We start from the raw sequence: 19,554 nt of genomic DNA, 5'->3' as shown, positions 1-19,554 counted from the left end.
GCATTATCTTCTTCCTTAGTGCAGGAGAGGAGGTTGCTTACAGGTTTTTATATACGGTGCATCCTTTATAGTTCGCCGGGTGATTACCCTCACACAGTGCACATTTGACGTCTTTGGATCTCGTCTTTCGTTCGCATTCAGATGTTAAATGATCGCCTGCGCACTTAACGCATTTGGCCTGTCTTCGACAACCAGATTTTGTATGGCCATAGTTTTGGCATCGCGAACACTGCGGCAGGTCGCGTTTTGGCCGGGCGGGTTTAAAAGTAATGCGACTGTGGAGTAAGTTTCTAATATCATAGATTGATTTATTGTTAGGATTTTACACCATTTCTACGACAAACATTGGAATTGCTCTTTTGTTTTGAGAGTGTTTCATATTCTAAACATTTGTGACAGAGTGACCATATTCCTTTAATGCAAGTTTGATTTCTTCAGGTTTAACTGACGGATGCATATTTCTTAAAATTACTTTAAAACATCTTTAATTTTTTTGGTTTGTATGTGTAAAACTCTGCCTTCTTACTTTCAAGCAATTTAACTGTGTTTTTGGCTGGATTTTTACCAATGACCCAATGCCTCTTAATTCGTAGTTATTACTTTCAAATTCGTTGAGCGTGTTTAATAACGGGTGAATATTCTCGACTCTGTCTACGAAGATTGGAGGAGGTTTGAGAGGTTTTTCCTTTTCAGGTATTTTATCTGCTTTTAATTCGTTGTTATCATCCATTGAAAGAGCATCGAATCTTTTTGGATTTTTGACTAGGGTCCAATTTTTATCATTTGACGTGAATTTGTAATATTCGTTTCATTCGGATTTATTGAACTCATAGAAGAGGAGCGTTGCTGTTGAGTTTCATTTGTCTCAATCATAACATTATTGGTTGTATATGGGTTAATATTCCCTTGACGAGAAGCGCCATCTGTTGGCTGTTTGGTTGATGAATGGTTCGCGTCCGAGCTGTGAGGGGGAGTGCGATTTAATGGCATGGCCGAAGCCTGGCAACACCTCTACCAGCTGTGTTTTTGATAACAGCTGTCACTTTTGGGCAAAATAGTGTAAAAACAAAAAACCGCGAACGGGACAAATTGATTATCGATGGTTAGCAATAACGACAGCTTCTCTTCTTTTTTTGTTTTGGTTTTTTTGGTTTTTTTGATTTTTTTTCTTTTTACCGTACAATGACATATTTATATGCACAGTAAAAAGAACAAGGAAAATATGTGTTTTGTAAATCAGTAGGCTGATTTATATATATGTATGCACATAAAAAGTTACTGATTTTAGTAACACTATACCAATATGGTATCACCACATCACCATCAGAATGAATAAAAGTCACTTGCGATTTTAATACAATTGATGCGGAGCGAAAGCAAAACACGTCTCCCGATGTTGACTATCGACCGTAAGTGCTATAAAAGTAGTGTTCTTTCTGTTGCACTAACTCTCCCTCTTAAAATTAAATGTCCTCATTTACAATTTGGACTTTAGTAATTTTCGTTTTCTTTCTTCATGGTCTTTTTGACATTGTATTAGTGCTCTTTGATAAAGTATCTTCCTTTTCTGTACTCTAAATTCTAATAATAGTTTGGTTATTGTGATTAACCCTAGAAAACTAAACCTTTTTTTTTAAACGCTTAGAACTAATGCTCGCCTATCAGGCTACTTTTTAAAAAACAAAATTCTTCTCAAATTTTTGTTAAGTTTTTGTATTGAAAAACATTTTATTTTTTGAGAGTTAGAGTATTTAACTATAATATAAATAAAATATTTCATCAAATTGTTTTTATAAGTCAAGTATGTGCTTACTAAATTAACACTTAAATTTTTTTTTTGCAAGGATATCATTTAGAAAAAATTTTATAATTTTTTTTTTCTTTAAAACAAAAACATAAAATTCATATTTTTCTTATAGCTATTTGTACTAAGTTTCATAAAAATAAAGAACTTCAAATATATTATTAACATTTTGTTTTGTACATAAAAATTAGTTCAGACCTTTTTTCTTATACCACATGTATAACAATTTGGGGATCTATGTTCCAGGCAGTATGCTCTATTGCATTTTGCACAATAATAAACACTCATACGTTTCTTGCTTGATGGACAGTAATTGCACGTTGATCTTTTCCCTTTCTTTATTTGTGGTTCAGAGTTTTCTTGCTGCTCTTCGGAGCTATGAATAGAGTCGGTTATTGCTTCCCGAACTCGTTTTTGCATAGATCCAAATCCAGCACAAATCCTTACTAAGATCCTTCATGAAATCCCTTCTGCTCATTGGCTTTATTTGTTTTTGGTCACAGTTTGAAACATAGAGAATATAACTATTCAATACTGCCATATTTATCAGACCGTAAAATGTACATAGTGGCCAACGCCCGGTTTTGCGGCTGCAGCTGGCATGACAACACATCTGATCAAAAGTGTCAACAGCACCTTTTGTTGCATTATAGGATTCAATAATTACAGGTTTTTTGATAGTGAGTTAAGTGTGGGTTCGTCGTGCATAGTTGATATTAAGAAAACAGTTTCAATCGAAGTCTGAATCGAAATCCTTTCCTAAATTGTCCTCTATTTCGCTTCCATTTAGCGACAGCTCCTCCAGCAATTTTTCTATTTGGGAGTCAGAAGCACAAACAGTCGGCGCACTCGCGTATCGACACTCACGTCACTGTAGACACTTATACTTTCGAGGTTGTAAAAGACTTCGTTTATTTAGGAACCAGCATTAACACCGATAACAATGTCAGCCTTGAAATCCAACGTAGAATCTCTCTTGCCAACAAGTGCTACTTTGGACTAAGTAGGTAACTGAGCAGTAAAGTCCCCACTCGACGAACAAAACTAACACTTTACAAGACTCTCATCATGCCCGTCCTAACGTATGGCGCAGAAGCTTGGACGATGACAACATCCGATGAAGCGACGCTTGGAGTGTTCCAGAGAAAGATTCTGCGTAAGATTTTTGGGCCTTTGCTCGTTGGCAACGGCGAATATCGCAGACGATGGAACGATGAGCTGTATGAGCTTTACGACGACATAGACATAGCGCAGCGAATACAGATCCAGCGGCTTCGTTGGCTGGGTCATGTCGTCCGAATGGATACAAATGCTCCGGCTTTGAAAGTATTCGATGCGGTACCAGCTGGTGGTAGCAGAGAAAGAGGAAGGCCCCCTCTGCGTTGGAAAGATCAGGTGGAGAAGGACTTGGCTTCACTTGGTGTGTCCAATTGGCGCCGGTTAGCACGAGAAAGAAACGACTGGCGCGCTCTGTTAATCTCGGCCAAAATCGCGTAAGCGGTTATCGCGCCAATTAAGAAAGAAAGAAAGTCAGAAGCACACATCTCTAAACGAAAAAGCCATTAACGTTATAGCTACTGTCGCAAAAAAAAGGAAATATTTACAAATAATATGTAGTCAGAAAAATACCTTTAATACTAAACCTCGCCTCTCAGGCAACACTAATTAATATATCTCCGTAACAAAAAAACTTTTTGCAATGAACGTTCGCCCACAAACTCACACAAGATACTACTATAATGGTTTGAAAGCTCGAGCTGCCACTTGCATTCAGTCATAATGAAATACGTAAAAATGACAATCTTTGCGCCTCAGAGGCGGGGTTTAGTTTTCTAGGGTTAATAAGGTTATAATTAATATGCTTATAAATGTAGCCTTAATTGGGTTTCGTTAAATTGGTACAAATATGGATGATATTTCATCTCAATTATTCAACTTGTATTCTGATTGGGATTCTAAGTATTCTAATATATCTATATTTTCTTTATGCTTGTTATGTAGTCTTTTTACAATAGTATCCTTAATGTTTATATATTCTTTACTATTTAGTGTTATATTGGTTTTGAAATAAATTGAAAAACTCCATCTAAAATCTCGTTGTTTAACATATTTAATCCGCTTATAATAATGTTTCCGTTACCATAATTAATAAAGGGTGGTTTCTTTTCTTTTATCATTTTACATTGAGCATTATTTTTCTCTAATATTTGTATTGTACATTCGTCCCTTTTATTCTGCTTATATGTATATAGTTGGATCCATAAAATCTTTACCTTAATTGATTCTTACGTATTGATTTCCTTTGCATGAAACAATATTTTTATCCATAATTAATTTTCCTTTTTTTTGAAGCTAATGAGTGGATGTAGAATTGTTCACATTTTTCTTTGACCTTTGGGTATTTGTAAACTGTTGCAAAATTGTGTTTGATTTTAACAATTTTAATTTCTGCATATTCTAAAATATTCATGGTTAAAACATTTGTTTTTTCTTTCGCAAGGATTTCTGTAATTTCTTCCAAGTCTAATGAAGTTGACAGGAAGTTGTTATTTTTGCTAAATTAATTGGAGTTAGGAGAGTATTTAGTTCATTTTAAACTTCTGTGAGTATTAATTTTGGGGTTTAATTTCTTTAACCTTTTTTTGGAAATTACTATTTTTTTTTTTTTTTATTATGTCCCTCAATTAATTGATTGATTCTTGTCTGTATCTCTACTTCATCATCGTGGTCTGGTGTGTCCGCTATCCATTTTAATATTGTTCCTAATGAATTTAATCCTCTTCTAAATGTATTAACTGGATTTATCTGTTTTATTAATATAATATTTGAATTTTTTGGTGTAATATTTTCATTTCAGGATTTGAATGTAAATTATATTTTGAGTTTAACACATTTTGGTATGGTGTTAATATTCAAGTTAAATTTGTAATATGATATCAATAATCGTAGCTATCATATATAAAAGCTGGATTCGTTTCTATTAATATGTAATCTTTTTCTTTCAAGTTTGTAATATTTGTGTCTAAACTAATTCTGTTTATCCACAGCAAGATTATTATTATGAGTATCATTTCTAGGTCATGCGGATGTTATCTTTGTGTATTATTCTATTATCACTTGTTGTAACTATTCTACCGTTATTCTGTTCAATTATTTTCTTCATGAATCTATCGTGTTTTTTATTTCTTCGACTTTTCTTAACGTAAATACTATCTCCTTTCTTGTTAGTAATTTGTTTTTCCGGTGCCTTTTGTTGGGTGTTATCCCTTTCTTGATTATATTGAATTCTATTTCTGATGACTTTATAGTCGTATCCTCTTCTGTTGAAGAACACGTCCTCGGGTTTATGTCCTGTAACTGAGTGAATGGTTTTATTGTACTGTCGGACTGCTTCGAATATTGCCTCTTCGTGTTTGCCTTTAGTTTCCTTTACTAGTAAACTAGTTAGCTCCGCTATTGTGCTGTGCGTCCGCTCCACTTGACCGTTCGTTGTCGAATGTTGTGCTGGCACTGCTGTGTGCTGTACATGATTCAATTATAGAAGGTTAGGTAAGTAAACAGCTTTCTCGCTCGCTCTTGACATATCGGCTCCCTTATTTGAAAACGTGTTGCTTCTTTACAAAAAACAGTACCTATTTCACAAAAAAATTTTTGAATTGTAGTAAAAACTAAACTTTTGGTGCAAATTATTTGGTCGGCAACACCGTTTCCACTTTGGTGCTTTGCTTTGTTATTATTCGTTGAAAATCTTTTATCTGTTTGTAAACATTCAAGTAAGTATAATAATAAAAGCTAATTATTTTGTAAATTAACGTCGTTTTTCACTATTTAGGTCGATTATGTCTTACATATGGTGATAGTCGATTATTTGGAGTCGGCTTTCTGCTGCAGAAAACCACCGGTTTGTGAATTTTCATACATGTAAGTCCAGATCAGACATTTGTAAAAATTCTTATTAAACTTTTTCATTCATAGGTTTTTATAGCAGCGTTTTTGCAAATATAACAGGGACCACCTTACATACAATACATAAACTACAGTTAGTAAGTTCTTTTAGAATATTTGCTAATAAATTGTAATAAATAAAAAGTTTTTATTTGTAGGACTTCACAGACGGGCAGTTGCTGCGGAAGGTGTGTGTTGAAGAGCTAGGTGGCCCAACTATTGTGGTTTTTAGAAACGAAACGCGCGTATTTCTACCATTGTCTCATGTGGTGCTACGGACAATTTCATAGGAGACATGGAGCGTGTTGTGTATGATGGTGCAAATACCTGTTTAACATGTGACGGTCATTATGTGCCTAGTACTGCTACCTCCGAAATCAATTTGACTTCCGAACTGGCTGTCCACGTCGATACCTTACCCCATCTAGAACAATATGCTGTACGTAGATGTATGCGCAACACCTACACGAGCAAGTCCTCGCGCTTTAAGTCTACAATTACAGATAAGTTGTAATGATATATTTGTGAGTTATTTTTAAGTTTTTGGTTTACAGGTTTTTGATTTCTGCCTGAAGTAAGTGCAGCGTTCCAACACCTATACGAGCAAGTGCACCCACATTCCTCATATTTCCTCTCCGATTCATTACTGAGACACGTGGTATTGATATACGTAAATTTACAAACCATCACAATTACTAAAAGTGGATTATATTACCAATATCTAAAATTTTTCGATGTATTAGTTTTAGTCTATATTATTGTAATACATTTTCCTATTAATATTAGGGACGCAAAGTATATTAAGGTAGACAAATTTTAAACTATAAACTAGTAAATTTGTAATTTTTATTGCAAACTATTTTAACTCTTCTAGTTTCAATTTTTTTCTTATATTTAGAAATGATCGACTGAACTTCTGCTTTCGCAATGTCTTTACGGTAACATACTACATGTATCTACATGTATTGTTATGCACGAAATAAGAAAAAAAATTAAACTTTCTGTTTCATCTCATTCCTGTCGATTAAGTATATTTTGACCTTTGGTGTATTAAAAGACTTGTACTATTGTAGTAAATTAAACACATTAAATTCCTTTATTATGACTATTTTTTGTTCTCTTCCACAAAATATACTCAAATCTATTGCAAGATTATATATACTATATATATAATATATATAATAAACTATATAATAAACTATGAATAAGTTCGTGCGGTTTTTTTTCGAAATTTGAAACTTTATTGACGTAAAATGGTTACAAATTTAATATTCAAAATATTGTCCATCGCTTACTACTACTTTTTCCCATCTTTCTGGCAATTCACGGATTCCCTTTGTGAAAAATTCGGTCGGTTTTGCCGCAATCCACGAATCGATCCATTTTTTGACTTCATCGTAATTACGGAAGTGCTGGTCAGCCAGGCCATGTTGCATCGATCGGAAGAGATAGTAATCGGATGGCGCAAGGTCTGGACTATACGGCGGGTGGGGTAGGACATCCCATTTGAGCGTTTCTAAGTATGTTTTGACCACTTGTGCAACATGTGGCCGAGCATTGTCATGTTGCAAAATAACTTTGTCGTGTCTATCGGCGTATTGCGGCCGTTTTTCTCGCAGTGCTCGGCTCAAACGCATCAATTGTCGTCGGTAGACATCCCCCGTAATCGTTTCATTCGGTTTCAGTAGCTCATAATACACAACACCCAGCTGGTCCCACCAGATACACAGCATAACCTTCAGGCCATGAATATTCTGCGCCGACGTCGATGTTGAAGCATGGCCAGGGTATCCATACGTTGCCCGACGTTTTGGATTGTCGTAATGGACCCACTTTTCATCGCCAGTCACAATTCGATGCAAAAAACCCTTTCTTTTGTGCCGTTGAAGCAGTTGTTCGCATGCCATAAAACGGCGTTCAACGTCTCTTGGCTTCAATTCATACGGCACCCAATGGCCTACCTTTCGGATCATTCCCATGGCTTTTAAACGTTTGGAAATGGTTGATTGATCAACTCCCAAAGTTTTTGCAACCTCTTCTTGCGTTTGAGCCGGATCTTGATCGAGCAATTCCTCCAATTCGGTATCCATGAACTTTGGCGGCGCACCCTCGCGTTCTTCGTCTTCCAAGCCAAAATCACCACTTTTAAAGCGTGCAAACCACTTCTGGCACGTTCGCTCAGATAGAGCATGCTCACCATAAACTTCCACCAAGATACGATGACTTTCGGCTGCTTTTTTCTTCATATTAAAATAATGAAGAAGAATTCCCCGCAAAAACACATTATTTGGCACGAAATTCGACATTTTCAAGTGTGGTAAAAATATTGTTGTTTACGCTTCAAATAAAAAACTTATACTGACGTTTGTGCCTTACGACAGTAGCTCTCCAATGAATGTTTGGAAATGTGGATCGATGGAATAATAATCAAGTTACGCCATCTGTTGTAAAACCGCACGAACTTATAAATAGACCTATTATATAATTGGCGCGGGTGGGGTGTTTGGCCGAGCTCTTCCTCATATTTGTGGTGTGCGTCTTGATGTTATTCCACAAATGAAGGGACCTATAGTTTCAAGCCGACTCCGAACGGCAGAAAAAAAACACATACATAAGTAACATCACATAGTTCTGCGTGCTCTTGTGTTAGATAAACATCCAAAATATTCTAAATAAATATTACATTTGTTTAAAGAAAAAACTAGAATTTTTCTGTCGTTTCGTTTTAATGTAGATTAAATAACCAATATACTTGTTTTTCTCTTAGTACAGGACTAATTAGTTACTTTACGTACTTTTTTACTACCTCTAGGCAAGAAGGGGAAAACATTTTTCCCTTTTTCCCATCCTTCGTAAATGCAGCCCTAAAATAAGGGAGTGTCAAAGCGCCCTTGTCACTACTTACCTAACCTTCTATAATTGAATCATGTGTGCTGTATATGTAGTCGATCGTATACAGATTCTGCTACTACATTATGCTGAAAACCGTGACCGACGTACGTAATTCCTTACCGCAGCCCCTAACGAGCACAAAGCTGAGCGATGAGTTTTGCTGTAGGGAACAACTGCGTTCTTTTAGTTACATATTTACACAATATATCGGTTTGGGTGTGTTTGTGTTTGGTTGTATCGACACAATGTTGCCATTGATATTTTTGCTTACACACTTTTTCACACATCCGCGTTATCAGTTACAATTTTTCATTGTTTAATAAACCAAAGCTAAAAACTAACAAATGCAAATAGTTCATTTATCTATAATTAACATTATTCAACAGTGGTTTTAAGTTATTTTAATAAAAATTATGAGTTGTCTAACTTTATTTTGTAAACGAAATGTACTGCTTGGCCACACTGTGTGGTGAGAGAGCAATCAGCTGACAGGGTTCTACGGAATTTTCAAAAATCGTGAAATAAAATCTACGATACTACGATACGGAAGGACGGAATTTTTCATTTACATGGGGTTCTCATTAGTTTGATCGTAACAGCTGACAGGGGAATAGTTGTGATAGTGTTTCATTCAAATATATGTATGTGTTTTTCTTGTCTGGTATTATTCTTATATAGCAGAATTTCAAGTATCTGTCTACTGTAGTTATATATATTTGGTTGTCCATAAAAAATGTATCCATGTGTAAAAGTGTACGTACTTCATTTGGTATTGGTATTTTCCCGTATAGTATTTACATTTCTTACAAATCTCACATATTTTTGCTCCCTTCTTTGCCATATCTTGCATGTTAAGCCAGTAATAGCTCTCAGAGAGTTTTTTATATTATTTCTATAGTTTCTATGTGCTCTTCTGTGTATATGTTTAACTATTTCAATTTGTTCATTTTCGTCAGTTATGTCTCTGACTAATGCATTTGCTATTACAAAATTAGTTGTTGGGAAAGTTTGTACCAGTGTGATTTTTATTTGATTTAGAATTTCTTCTGTAGTGATTATGGCGTTAATATTGTTTGGGTGTAATACGCCTTTAATATCACTTATCAATTGTTCTATAGTGGTGAAGTATATGGTATGTCTAAATTTTCTGAATATAGTTTTACTTTCTGTTCTTACTAATCCATTGCTAGTTTGAATAATAATTTGATTATTAAAATGGTTTAAACTAGTGCCTACCCTTCTTATGGTTTCAGTGGGTGAGTTGAGTTGAGAGTGCTGCGATTCTGAGTCGGTTAATTGATTAATTTGTTGCCGACTTAGTGCGTCTGCAGCTATGTTTTAAAAACCTGGTTCGTATACTATTGTAATTTGGCACCATATTCTTCTATTTGGTTTTTCCACCTTTTTAGTTTATTATTAGTGTTCTTCTCTGAAATTGAGTAGGTTAAGGACTGATGATCCGTGTAGATTGTAAGGTCTGATCGTCCATATAAATAGTTCCTGAGTTTTTGTAGATCCCAAAATATAGCTAATAACTCTTTTTCGTTCGTGCTATATTTTTGTTCCGTCTCGGTTAGTGTTACGTTAGTGTTAGTGTCCTTTTATAACCCATTAAATCCCAACCTTATATAAAACAATTTTTTTTTAAATGCGTTTATAAAATGTTTATTGAAATAGTGTAATTAAGCTCCTTAAAAAAAAAACACGAAAAAAAATCAAAGAAATGCATTTTTTGGGCTGTACCCAATCGAGTACAATGGGATAATATGTATATACATTGCCTGTATATGAAAATATGGAGTATTAAATAAAAAGACACTTTCAAAGACTTCCTTGGTTATTAGTTCGGTTAACAGTATGGAAGTTTTTGAAACATTCTCTCTCCACGCAAAGGGCTACATTGCATAACTCGCAAATCCATCGAATTCTTTGGTGACACTCCCTTCACCTCAGCTGATTCGATATCCTTTTGGGAAAATAGTTATATGAGGAACCAGCTATTGATGCCGTTGTCGATTGTTTTGAAGATATGTCCCGGATATTATAATTGCGTAAATAAAATCGCACAATTTCACGTTGGTATTGCAACAAGTCGCATTGACTCTTACTTGCCATTTTATAAAGCTTCCATGCGTTTACTACGCACGAGCTTATCATTGTGGTGAAAAGAGGCCACCACCATTTCTTTCCTCTAAACTTTATATTGTAAGTATTCAAAGCTAGGTCGTGGAGGTCAACTCCTCCCATTCCTGAGTTGTATTCCGCTATCAACTTCGGCTGATGGGCATTCACCTTGCGCCTCTCTTGTCTTGACCATCGTTTGACGGTATGTAAAGGTTCAATTCTATCAAAGTTTGTTCCCACTGTCACAACGCTATTGTCATTCCACGTCACAAAAAGTATTCCTGAGTCAGAAAACCTACAAAATTTGTTACAAAACAACTATTCAAATAAATCATTATGATAAACTTACATAAAATCAAACGGGGAGACCGTTGCTTCTTTTGTAGTTCTTTGTTCGTTTTCAGAGGACATTTTTTGGTCCGCCGTTCACGAACAGTCCTAGTAGCCTTAAATCCTTGTTCTTTCAAAATTCTAAGAAGGTCATATGACGTAAAGAAGAATCGAAAAATTCGATTCCAAGGTTGGAATATCATCACGCAATATATTATCCTCTTCAATGTCCTCCTCATCTGTGTCACAGTGGGTATTTGGCGGTATAATAGTGAAGTCGAAGTGACTACGGTCGCTTGATTCAATATAGTCGGTGGCCGCAGAAAGGTTATGAAACCTCTTTCCGTAAAATTTTTTTACATCCATTACCAAATCTACATGAAATATGCACACAAAATATATATGAATGTTCCCACTGTACCCAAGCGAGTACACTAGAATTTAAACCTACCGAAATGCACTTTTCCACAACTTTTTTCGTTTTTTTGGTATAAAGTATACAAATTATATGTATTATGAATATTACAACACTGAACTTTTTCCGGGATAACTTAGATTTTGTCAAACAGAGAGCTTATTGCAAACTAAACCATGAAAATAAGAAAAATAGCAAATGTGCACGCAAAGACAAGTGAATAACGGATAACGGGACTCAAAAAAAAGAAGGAGAAACATGTGTATTCCTTTTCGACATTGCTCTGTATTATAAAGTGGCGAGTACATTTAAAAATTTGTAAGCGTTGGCTTTTGACGGCGTTTCGAAAAAGATACTTTTTCTGTACTCAAGCGAGTACAATGGGATCGAATGGGTTAATATATTCACCGTTTTCTCCTCTTAAAAATAATGTTAAGGGTTTAGTATTCTTGGCGTGATCTTTGATGAATTTTCTATAATATCCTGCTAGTCCTAAAAATGATCTTAATTCTTTCAGATTCATACGCAAAGGGTAATTTCTTATGGTCTCAATTTTTTGTGAGTCTACGGCTATTCTGTTATGTTTAATAATATGTCCTAAATATTCTGTGCTGTCTTTGAAAAAATGAGATTTTTCGTATGAAATCTTCATATTTGCTTGACGCTGTGCATTTATAACAATTCTTATGTGTTCCATACGTTCATCGTGTGAGGATGAATATATAATATTAACACATCGTCTATATATACATGCACGAATTTTTCTATGTAATTCCTTATTATGTCATCTACGCATCTTTGAAATATTGAAGGTGCGTTCTTTAATCGAAACGGCATCCTTAAGAATGCTAAAGGCTGTATTTTCGGAGGGACCTACAGTTTTAAGCCGACTCCCAACGGCAGATATTTTTATGAGGAGCTTTTGGCAGAAATACACTCGGAGGTTTCCCATTGCCTGCCGAGGGGCGACCGCTGTTAGAAAAATGTTTTTCTTAATTTCGGTGTTTCACCGAGATTCGAACCAACGTTCTCTCTGTGAATTCCGAATGGTAATCACGCACCAACCCATTCGGCTCAAAGTCTGATTTGTGGAACAACATCAAGACGCACACCACAAATAGGAAGAGGAGCTCGGCCAAACACCCAAAAGGGGTGTACGCGCCAATTATATATAATATATATGGCTCAAAATCACCAAGGTGCAGAATTGGCTTTGCTAGCAATTTAATGTCTTAAATCTTGACTTATTTGAGAAAAAAAAATTAATAAATTACTTCAACTAACCTGTTTTGTGTGTACATCAAACAATATAACTAATTAATAAAGCAGATTTTAAATAAAATCAATATACATGCATGGATAATCATTTCGGGAACGCATCCTAATGTACAATCTTCAGCAACAAGTCCTAAATTTAATATAAAAATTTGAGTTAAATTACCCATTTCATTACTTAATACATCGTATTTTTTATACAAAATTGAGTTTTAGAAAGGATACTAAAAGATTACTTATTTTTAACTATAAAAATATCCAATATAGTTTGTCCGATACCGCCCAAGTCATTTCAGTGAACGTATCGATAATAGATCAAAAATAATTTTAAGGGAATGCAGCCATTCGGTGTCTAACGTCAGTCGAGGAAGAAAACAAAAACAAAGCGGGCTGTCAGAGTATTTATCGTGAAATAAAATAAATCTAAATGGTAAGTACCTTTCAATTCATTTTTCGTAGAGCGTACATCAATAGTCCGTCAATTCGTGAACGAAATTATTACATTTAATTATTGATGAAATTCTTTTTTACGACACGAAATAACACAGTAAACTCACATATTTTCCTATTGGCAAACCCAGATCGCATTTAAGATGGCCGCCGTCTAATCAAAGCGTGCGCTTATTTGAAATCGTCATTTCGTGAACGGTCATTTCGGGAACGTTCCCGGACATGATGACACGTTCCCGAAATGACTGTTGCGTTCTCGGAATGATGATTATTATTTCTAAGGGCGAATAATTTTCAATTTTTTAATAAATTTATTTTAAAATGTTTTTTCTTTATAATAACAGCATAATGGAAACTCCTGATAAAGAAAAAAATAAAAAATAAAAATAAAATAAAGGCTTAAAAAGGATAGTGCAGCGTAAGTAACTAAAGATAAAAAGTGAATGCTAGAAGAAGAAAGTTTTTGGATAAGATGACAGAAGAGCAGAAAGAAATTAAACGGGCTAAGGAGAGAGAATATTATAGAAAAAAAAAGCGAGGCTGGTCATGGTAAAGGCCCAATGGATGGTGTAGGAGGATACCTAAAAAGAACAGCTGACAGACATGTCTTGATGGGTAATGATGTTACAACAGCCTCAGAATTCGCCGATTTGTTCAAAAATGCTGCTATCGAAGTAAAAGTAATCCCAGAAGACAACGTGATTGAGGAGAAAAACCGCGTTCCAAAGTCTCTGGATGCTATTCCAGGTATAATGGACATCACAAAAGTGTACTGGCAAAAAGGACTAGACGTTTTAATACAATTATATCGATACGAACATTTTCATAAAGACCTAAAACTATCGAGGCTTTCTAGCCTTTGTAATATGAGTGCAGTTGAACCTGAGAAAGTTTTTATACCTGCAATTGAATCTCCTGTTGACGAAGAGCCCATGATCACAGATAACGATTTGAGATTTAAAAATAGAGTAAATATTTATAAATCTGAATACTGGTCATCTTCCTCGGACAATGAAGATTTAGAGACAATATCTCGTCGTCAGCAGATTAAAGTTAAACAGATTTATGTTGAAGCAAATACGTCTTATTGCAAAGAAAATATACATCCAAATCTCGTATCCCCTGGGACATTATTGCTTGTTAAAGTTCCTACTGAGAAGCCAAATATTTGCTTCAGATATGTTGCTACCTGCCAGACATGTGTCGATGACGATGATGAAGAAATCTTAGTACCCTTTTTGAGATCTGTGCGTAACAATATTAGAAAATTTAAGCTGGAATCTAAGGATATATCATATATTGATTTTGAGCAAATAAAATTTCAACACCGACGCTAAAAAAAGAAAAAAGGCAATAATATTATTATTTTGATAATGATATTGATGTTTTTGAAAAATAATAAGTTTTGTAAAAAAATAAATAAATAACTTAGTTCTTTAAACGGTTGTTTATAATTTAAATATTTCCTTATTTCTACCTAATTATATCAATATCATTTCGAGAACATTTTTGTCATTCCGGGAACGGTTGATCATTTTCGGGAACATTACAATATTTCAATAAAATACGCATAAATGGAGGTATTAAATATTACATATATATTTATTAGATTACAGAACTTTTGTTCTGTACGTATTACGTTAATTCGATTATAAGAGTTTTAAATATTTTGAAATTTCTTAAATTTTATGCGGAATAATAGCATCTTCTTTAATTTTTTGACGTATTTTGCTTGTAGAAAATTTTTAATGTATTGATTTCATTATTGCTTACTCAATATAGATACATAATATACCCATGTTTTTAAACAAAGCTCAAATTCTGCGCTTTGTTTGGTTTTTGCGGATTTTATGAAACTTAGGAAAACGTTCCCGAAATGATGGTTTTCTACAAGATATTTACTACTAAGCAATATTACTAAAAAAATATTGAATTCTGTGCGCTGCCCTGCCAAGGTTTAAAAATATACAAATTAAGCAACAGTATAAACTAATAGTCATCATTATAGCTTGCAATTTTTTTTGTCATAAAACCGATTTTGAAATTCGCAATCTTGGTGATTTTGAGCCATATATAGATATATGGAATGTGAAAGGGGTAAGAAATTATTTAGTTATAAAGTGATTGTCTTCAGTGCTACAAGTGATCTCAGATTTGAGTAAAAAAAATGCCAGGAAAACGAGTTTCAAAAAATATTATTCAATTAGTGTATTTCACTCCCTACAAAGGCAAATCAGAAAAAGAAATTGCCGATATGTTCTCGCTCAAAATTAGAACTGTATATAATATCATAAACCGTGCTGAAAATGAAGGAAGACTCGAGTTGAAAGGGTCTACAGGCACACAAAAAAAAAGTAACGACGCGAATTGAACGTAAAATTATTAAAACTATTTATAATAGCCCGGAAAGCAGTACAAGAGTACTCGTATTAGCTCTTCAAGTGGAAAAAGACTAGGGGTTAAGAGTTTCTAATGAAACTGTTCGAAAATTGTTGCAAAAACACAAATATTCTTCAAGAGTGGCTAGGAAAAAACTCCTGTTATCAGCACAAAACGTTGGTAAAAGATTGCGATTTGCTACCGAGCACATATCACTTCCCACAGAGTACTGGAATGACGTTATTTTCTCAGATGAGACGGAAATAATGCTCTACTACCATGATGGACCCCAGAGAGTTTGGTGTAAGCCTCTCACAGCACTACAAAAATATTATCTCTACCGTAGAGAGAAAGAAAACTGTCAGTAATGGTTTGGGGTTGTATATCAACAAAGGGAGTATGTGAAATCAAAATTTTGGACGAAATAATGACCAAGGAAGTATATCTGGATATTTTAAAATAACGAATTGACTTCCAGTATTAGAAAACTCGGCTTTGTTGACCCGGAAAATTCGAACAAATTTAAATACAAATACTATCAAAATACAGATCCTAAACATAAATCTTATTTATGCAGGTCCTGGTTACTTTACCACTGCACCAAAGTTATTGATACTCCAGCCCAAAGTCCCGACATTAACCCAATCGAAAATTTCTGGGTTTATTTTAAAAGAAAAGTAGGAACAAGATCGCCAACTAATAAAACTGAATTAATAAGATTTATCAGACAAGAGTGGGAAAAAATACCATTGGAATATGATATTCCGAGACTAATTAAATCAATGCGAAGTCATCTTCAAGCGATAAGCCCAAGGAAGACATACAAAATATTAACCCCAAAAGACTGCATTTTTTGTTGTTTTTATCAGTTATGCAAAGACTTTGTTGGCACTTTTTAAATAGAGTAAACATTTTTCTGTTGTGGTTTTTCTGATGTGTGTGTTTATTTAATAACTGTTGGCGCCTAATAGTCGTAGATAAGTACAGTAATGGAATGTGTGTATACATTTTTTGTTTGCTTTTTTATTTATTGTTGGAATTCTTGATCAAAGCTAAATTTTAAATTTTTCTTCACTATGCAAAGATATTCTTGACAAACTGTATATTTACCCTTAATGACTGATCACTATTAATATCCGCTAAATCTCTTGGTTTTGCTGCATACAATGTGTGTTGAATAAATTCATCATTTTTGCCATTGCGGAAGCAATATATGGCCATTTCTTTTGTGACTTGTTGTAGAGAGTGAGTATTCCCTGGGTAATCAATTTCACATTTAGTCATTGCTAAATTGAAGATTTGACAGATCTCGCTGTGGAATTCGGATAGCGTCTGTCTTCCTTGTATTTGTCTTTTCATTCCTCTGAGAGGGCTCCTAGTATCGGCGCACAGTGCGGCCGATTCCCGAAAAGCTGGCCAAAACTCAAAAAATTAAGTAATTGATTCAAAATTTCTTACTCGGGGGTTGTCGGGGTCGTTGATTACGAATTTGATCTTAAAATTTTGAAAATCCACCCCTATTGGCCACCCCCTCACGTGAAATAGCGTATATTCTAGAACATAATCAAGATGCATGTAAATTTATATGTTTTCGGGGTCGCTGATTACGAATTTGATCTTAAAATTTTGAAAATCCACCCCCTTCGACCAGAATTACGAAATTCAAAATGACGGATCCAATAAAAGGCAATACAAACAGTTTTCAAGTTTCTTCGTGTACCTTTTTTTTGTTACTATTCAATAATAACAGTCAGACTAAATAAATATACTATACAAACATTTTTCAAATGTTTACCAAAACCTTTTATTAAATTTAAAAATTGTAGGTTATACAGCAAAATAGATTATTTAGTTTTAATTACATAAAAAAAATTTCGTTATCAGTAAGATCGTCAGCATCTACATCTGTCTCTGTCTCAGAGGCCGAACTACAATCAGTACTTCCCAACACTTCTTCCGCATCAATATATGGAGACAACAGTAAATCAATTGCATCTGTTAACAAAGACTTCATCGGTTTTGCTGACAACTTTCTGCAACTTAAAATGTATGGGTCAGAAGCTAATAAAAATCGTTTAAACACATCCTCCATTGTTTTCTGACGATAGTTCTTTCTAGCGAAGTTCAGGCGATAGATGGCAAAAAATTTATTGCAAGCCTCTTGAGCATCTTCCGACATTTGTCCGATAGGCAAAACGGCATCTTGAATGATTTCTGGACCATAAATCAAAAGCTTATGCACTAACGTTGGCATACAATACCAATTATATTTGTCTACTATCATTCTAGCCAACTTTACACTATACTGCCGGAAGTTTTCTATATTTATTTCATGTCCACTTGAAATGGCTTGCAGGAGGATGTAGAAACAATATATGATGTCCTGATCGACTCCCGTTATTTTTGCCGATTGTTGATATTTTTCAAAAAAATGTCATTCGATGTTCCAGATCCAGATTTAGGCTTGTCAACGTTTAACCCCATCTCTTTTTTAAACGCAGTTTGTATTATTTTTTTCGGTTTTCAACAGACTGTTTTTCTTCTGGTTTACGAGCCTGCCATTTCTCAATTTTCAATTTGTACGACAAATGTAGCAGAAACTCGAAACATCTAATCCAACAATGAAGCGATGAAATGCCAAATTTTAAGTGTTCCGTAATAATGTCTGTTTGAAGCATTGCATCAATGTCATTGAAATCTTTTGATGTGCACTTACATATATAACAACGCATAGCAGAAGTTGTATCTGTCAATGAGTTACACACTTTGGTATCTATCATTGTTATGGATAAATCATACTTGACACGCACGATTGTCCCATCAACAGTAGTTTCAAACGTATCGAGTTTTTTTATTTGATCTTCCACCTCGTCTGTTGTTTTTTTTGTCAAGTCAACTGATTCCTTTGCACATTGAATTTTGATAGGTCTACAGTATCGTGGGGATGATGGTCTCGGATTTTTCCAGACTACTGTAGATTTCACTGTAGTAGTGTCTATGTGTAGAAGTTGCAATGGTACAAGAGAGGTAAAAAAAATATGTTCGTCACTATAGTTTTTATCATCAAGCTTATGCTTGTATTCATTATGGCCCGAGCTGCCATCGCAGCCCCACTTAACAATTAAGATTAAATTTTGAAGTTGCTTTTCAGATAAAGTTTTTATAACTTCCATATGATGTAAGATAATGCGATCACTTGCATGATTAAGTATAGACTGCAATGTAACTGCTGCTTCATTTTCAGTGAATGACATACCTGTTGCAGGATAACACTGTAACTTTGCTTTTTGGATCTTTTTATATGCTGGAAACATCCGTGATTTTTTTTCCAGATGAGCATTTCGCAGCAGCTGATATTTACTCTGTGATAATCCAAGTTCTACATACAATGATAAAGCCTCGTTTTCAGTGAAAGGTACATTATTATTTGTAGACTCCAACGATTTCCTGTATCTTGCAGCTTTTGTAGGACTTCCTGCGGAAATATAACTTACCACTTTTGCAAAATCAATGTTACCTTCCGAACGCAGTTTACTAGTTGCCGAGTACAAAAGAGCTTCCGTTGATACCTTTGCTCGTAATTCTTCTGTTTTTCTGCGTTTACTTCTTTCTGAAGATTCGGAGAAACTAAGTTCTCGACGACCTGTTTTTGAATTTTTTTCGTCATTTTGCGTCTCTCTTGGCTCTGTATTAGTTTGTTCCTGTTGGCTACCTTTTTGAGATCAATATTTTTTTGTAACCAATCATTGTTTTTCTTCAAAAATCTATCTTCTACTCTTTTGCTGCAATCCCATCTTTGTATCATTTTATTCACTGTATCACATATTTGGCTTTTTTCTTTATCCGATAACGTAGGATGGTTCCATGTGTAGAAGTCCACGCAAGTGGGGAAAGTTACTGATCGCCATTCACTTGGGAGTGGCCAGGACGATTCTTCTGC

General features: G+C 34.6%; 1 protein-coding gene and 1 long non-coding RNA gene across 4 annotated transcripts; both read left to right on the top strand.

The window, feature by feature from the left end:
- Nucleotides 1-5,326: 5,326 nt before the first annotated feature.
- On the top strand, nucleotides 5,327-6,608 carry LOC128869536 (uncharacterized). 3 transcript variants are annotated; one of them, XR_008455332.1, is made up of 4 exons: nucleotides 5,327-5,353; nucleotides 5,637-5,725; nucleotides 5,780-5,847; nucleotides 5,908-6,608. It is a non-coding gene; the product is annotated as an uncharacterized LOC128869536 (long non-coding RNA). The 3 variants fall into 3 exon arrangements; XR_008455331.1 differs by lacking the exon at nucleotides 5,327-5,353 and adding an exon at nucleotides 5,485-5,577 and having other exon boundaries at nucleotides 5,780-5,843; XR_008455330.1 differs by lacking the exon at nucleotides 5,327-5,353 and adding an exon at nucleotides 5,485-5,577.
- Nucleotides 6,609-12,609: 6,001 nt separating this feature from the next.
- On the top strand, nucleotides 12,610-14,579 carry LOC128869535 (uncharacterized). The gene is made up of 2 exons (XM_054112100.1): nucleotides 12,610-13,215; nucleotides 13,580-14,579. The coding sequence occupies exon 2, from the start codon at nucleotides 13,796-13,798 to the stop codon at nucleotides 14,570-14,572; it is 777 nt and encodes a 258-aa protein (XP_053968075.1). The 5' UTR covers nucleotides 12,610-13,215; nucleotides 13,580-13,795; the 3' UTR covers nucleotides 14,573-14,579.
- The last annotated feature ends 4,975 nt before the right edge of the window (nucleotides 14,580-19,554 follow it).

This window comes from Anastrepha ludens, chromosome X (assembly GCF_028408465.1).
Source record: "Anastrepha ludens isolate Willacy chromosome X, idAnaLude1.1, whole genome shotgun sequence".
In the NCBI taxonomy this organism is placed as follows: Eukaryota; Metazoa; Arthropoda; class Insecta; order Diptera; family Tephritidae; genus Anastrepha; species Anastrepha ludens.
The sequence above is the reverse complement of the archived record's forward strand: the minus strand, read 5'-3'. Positions and strand labels throughout refer to the sequence as shown.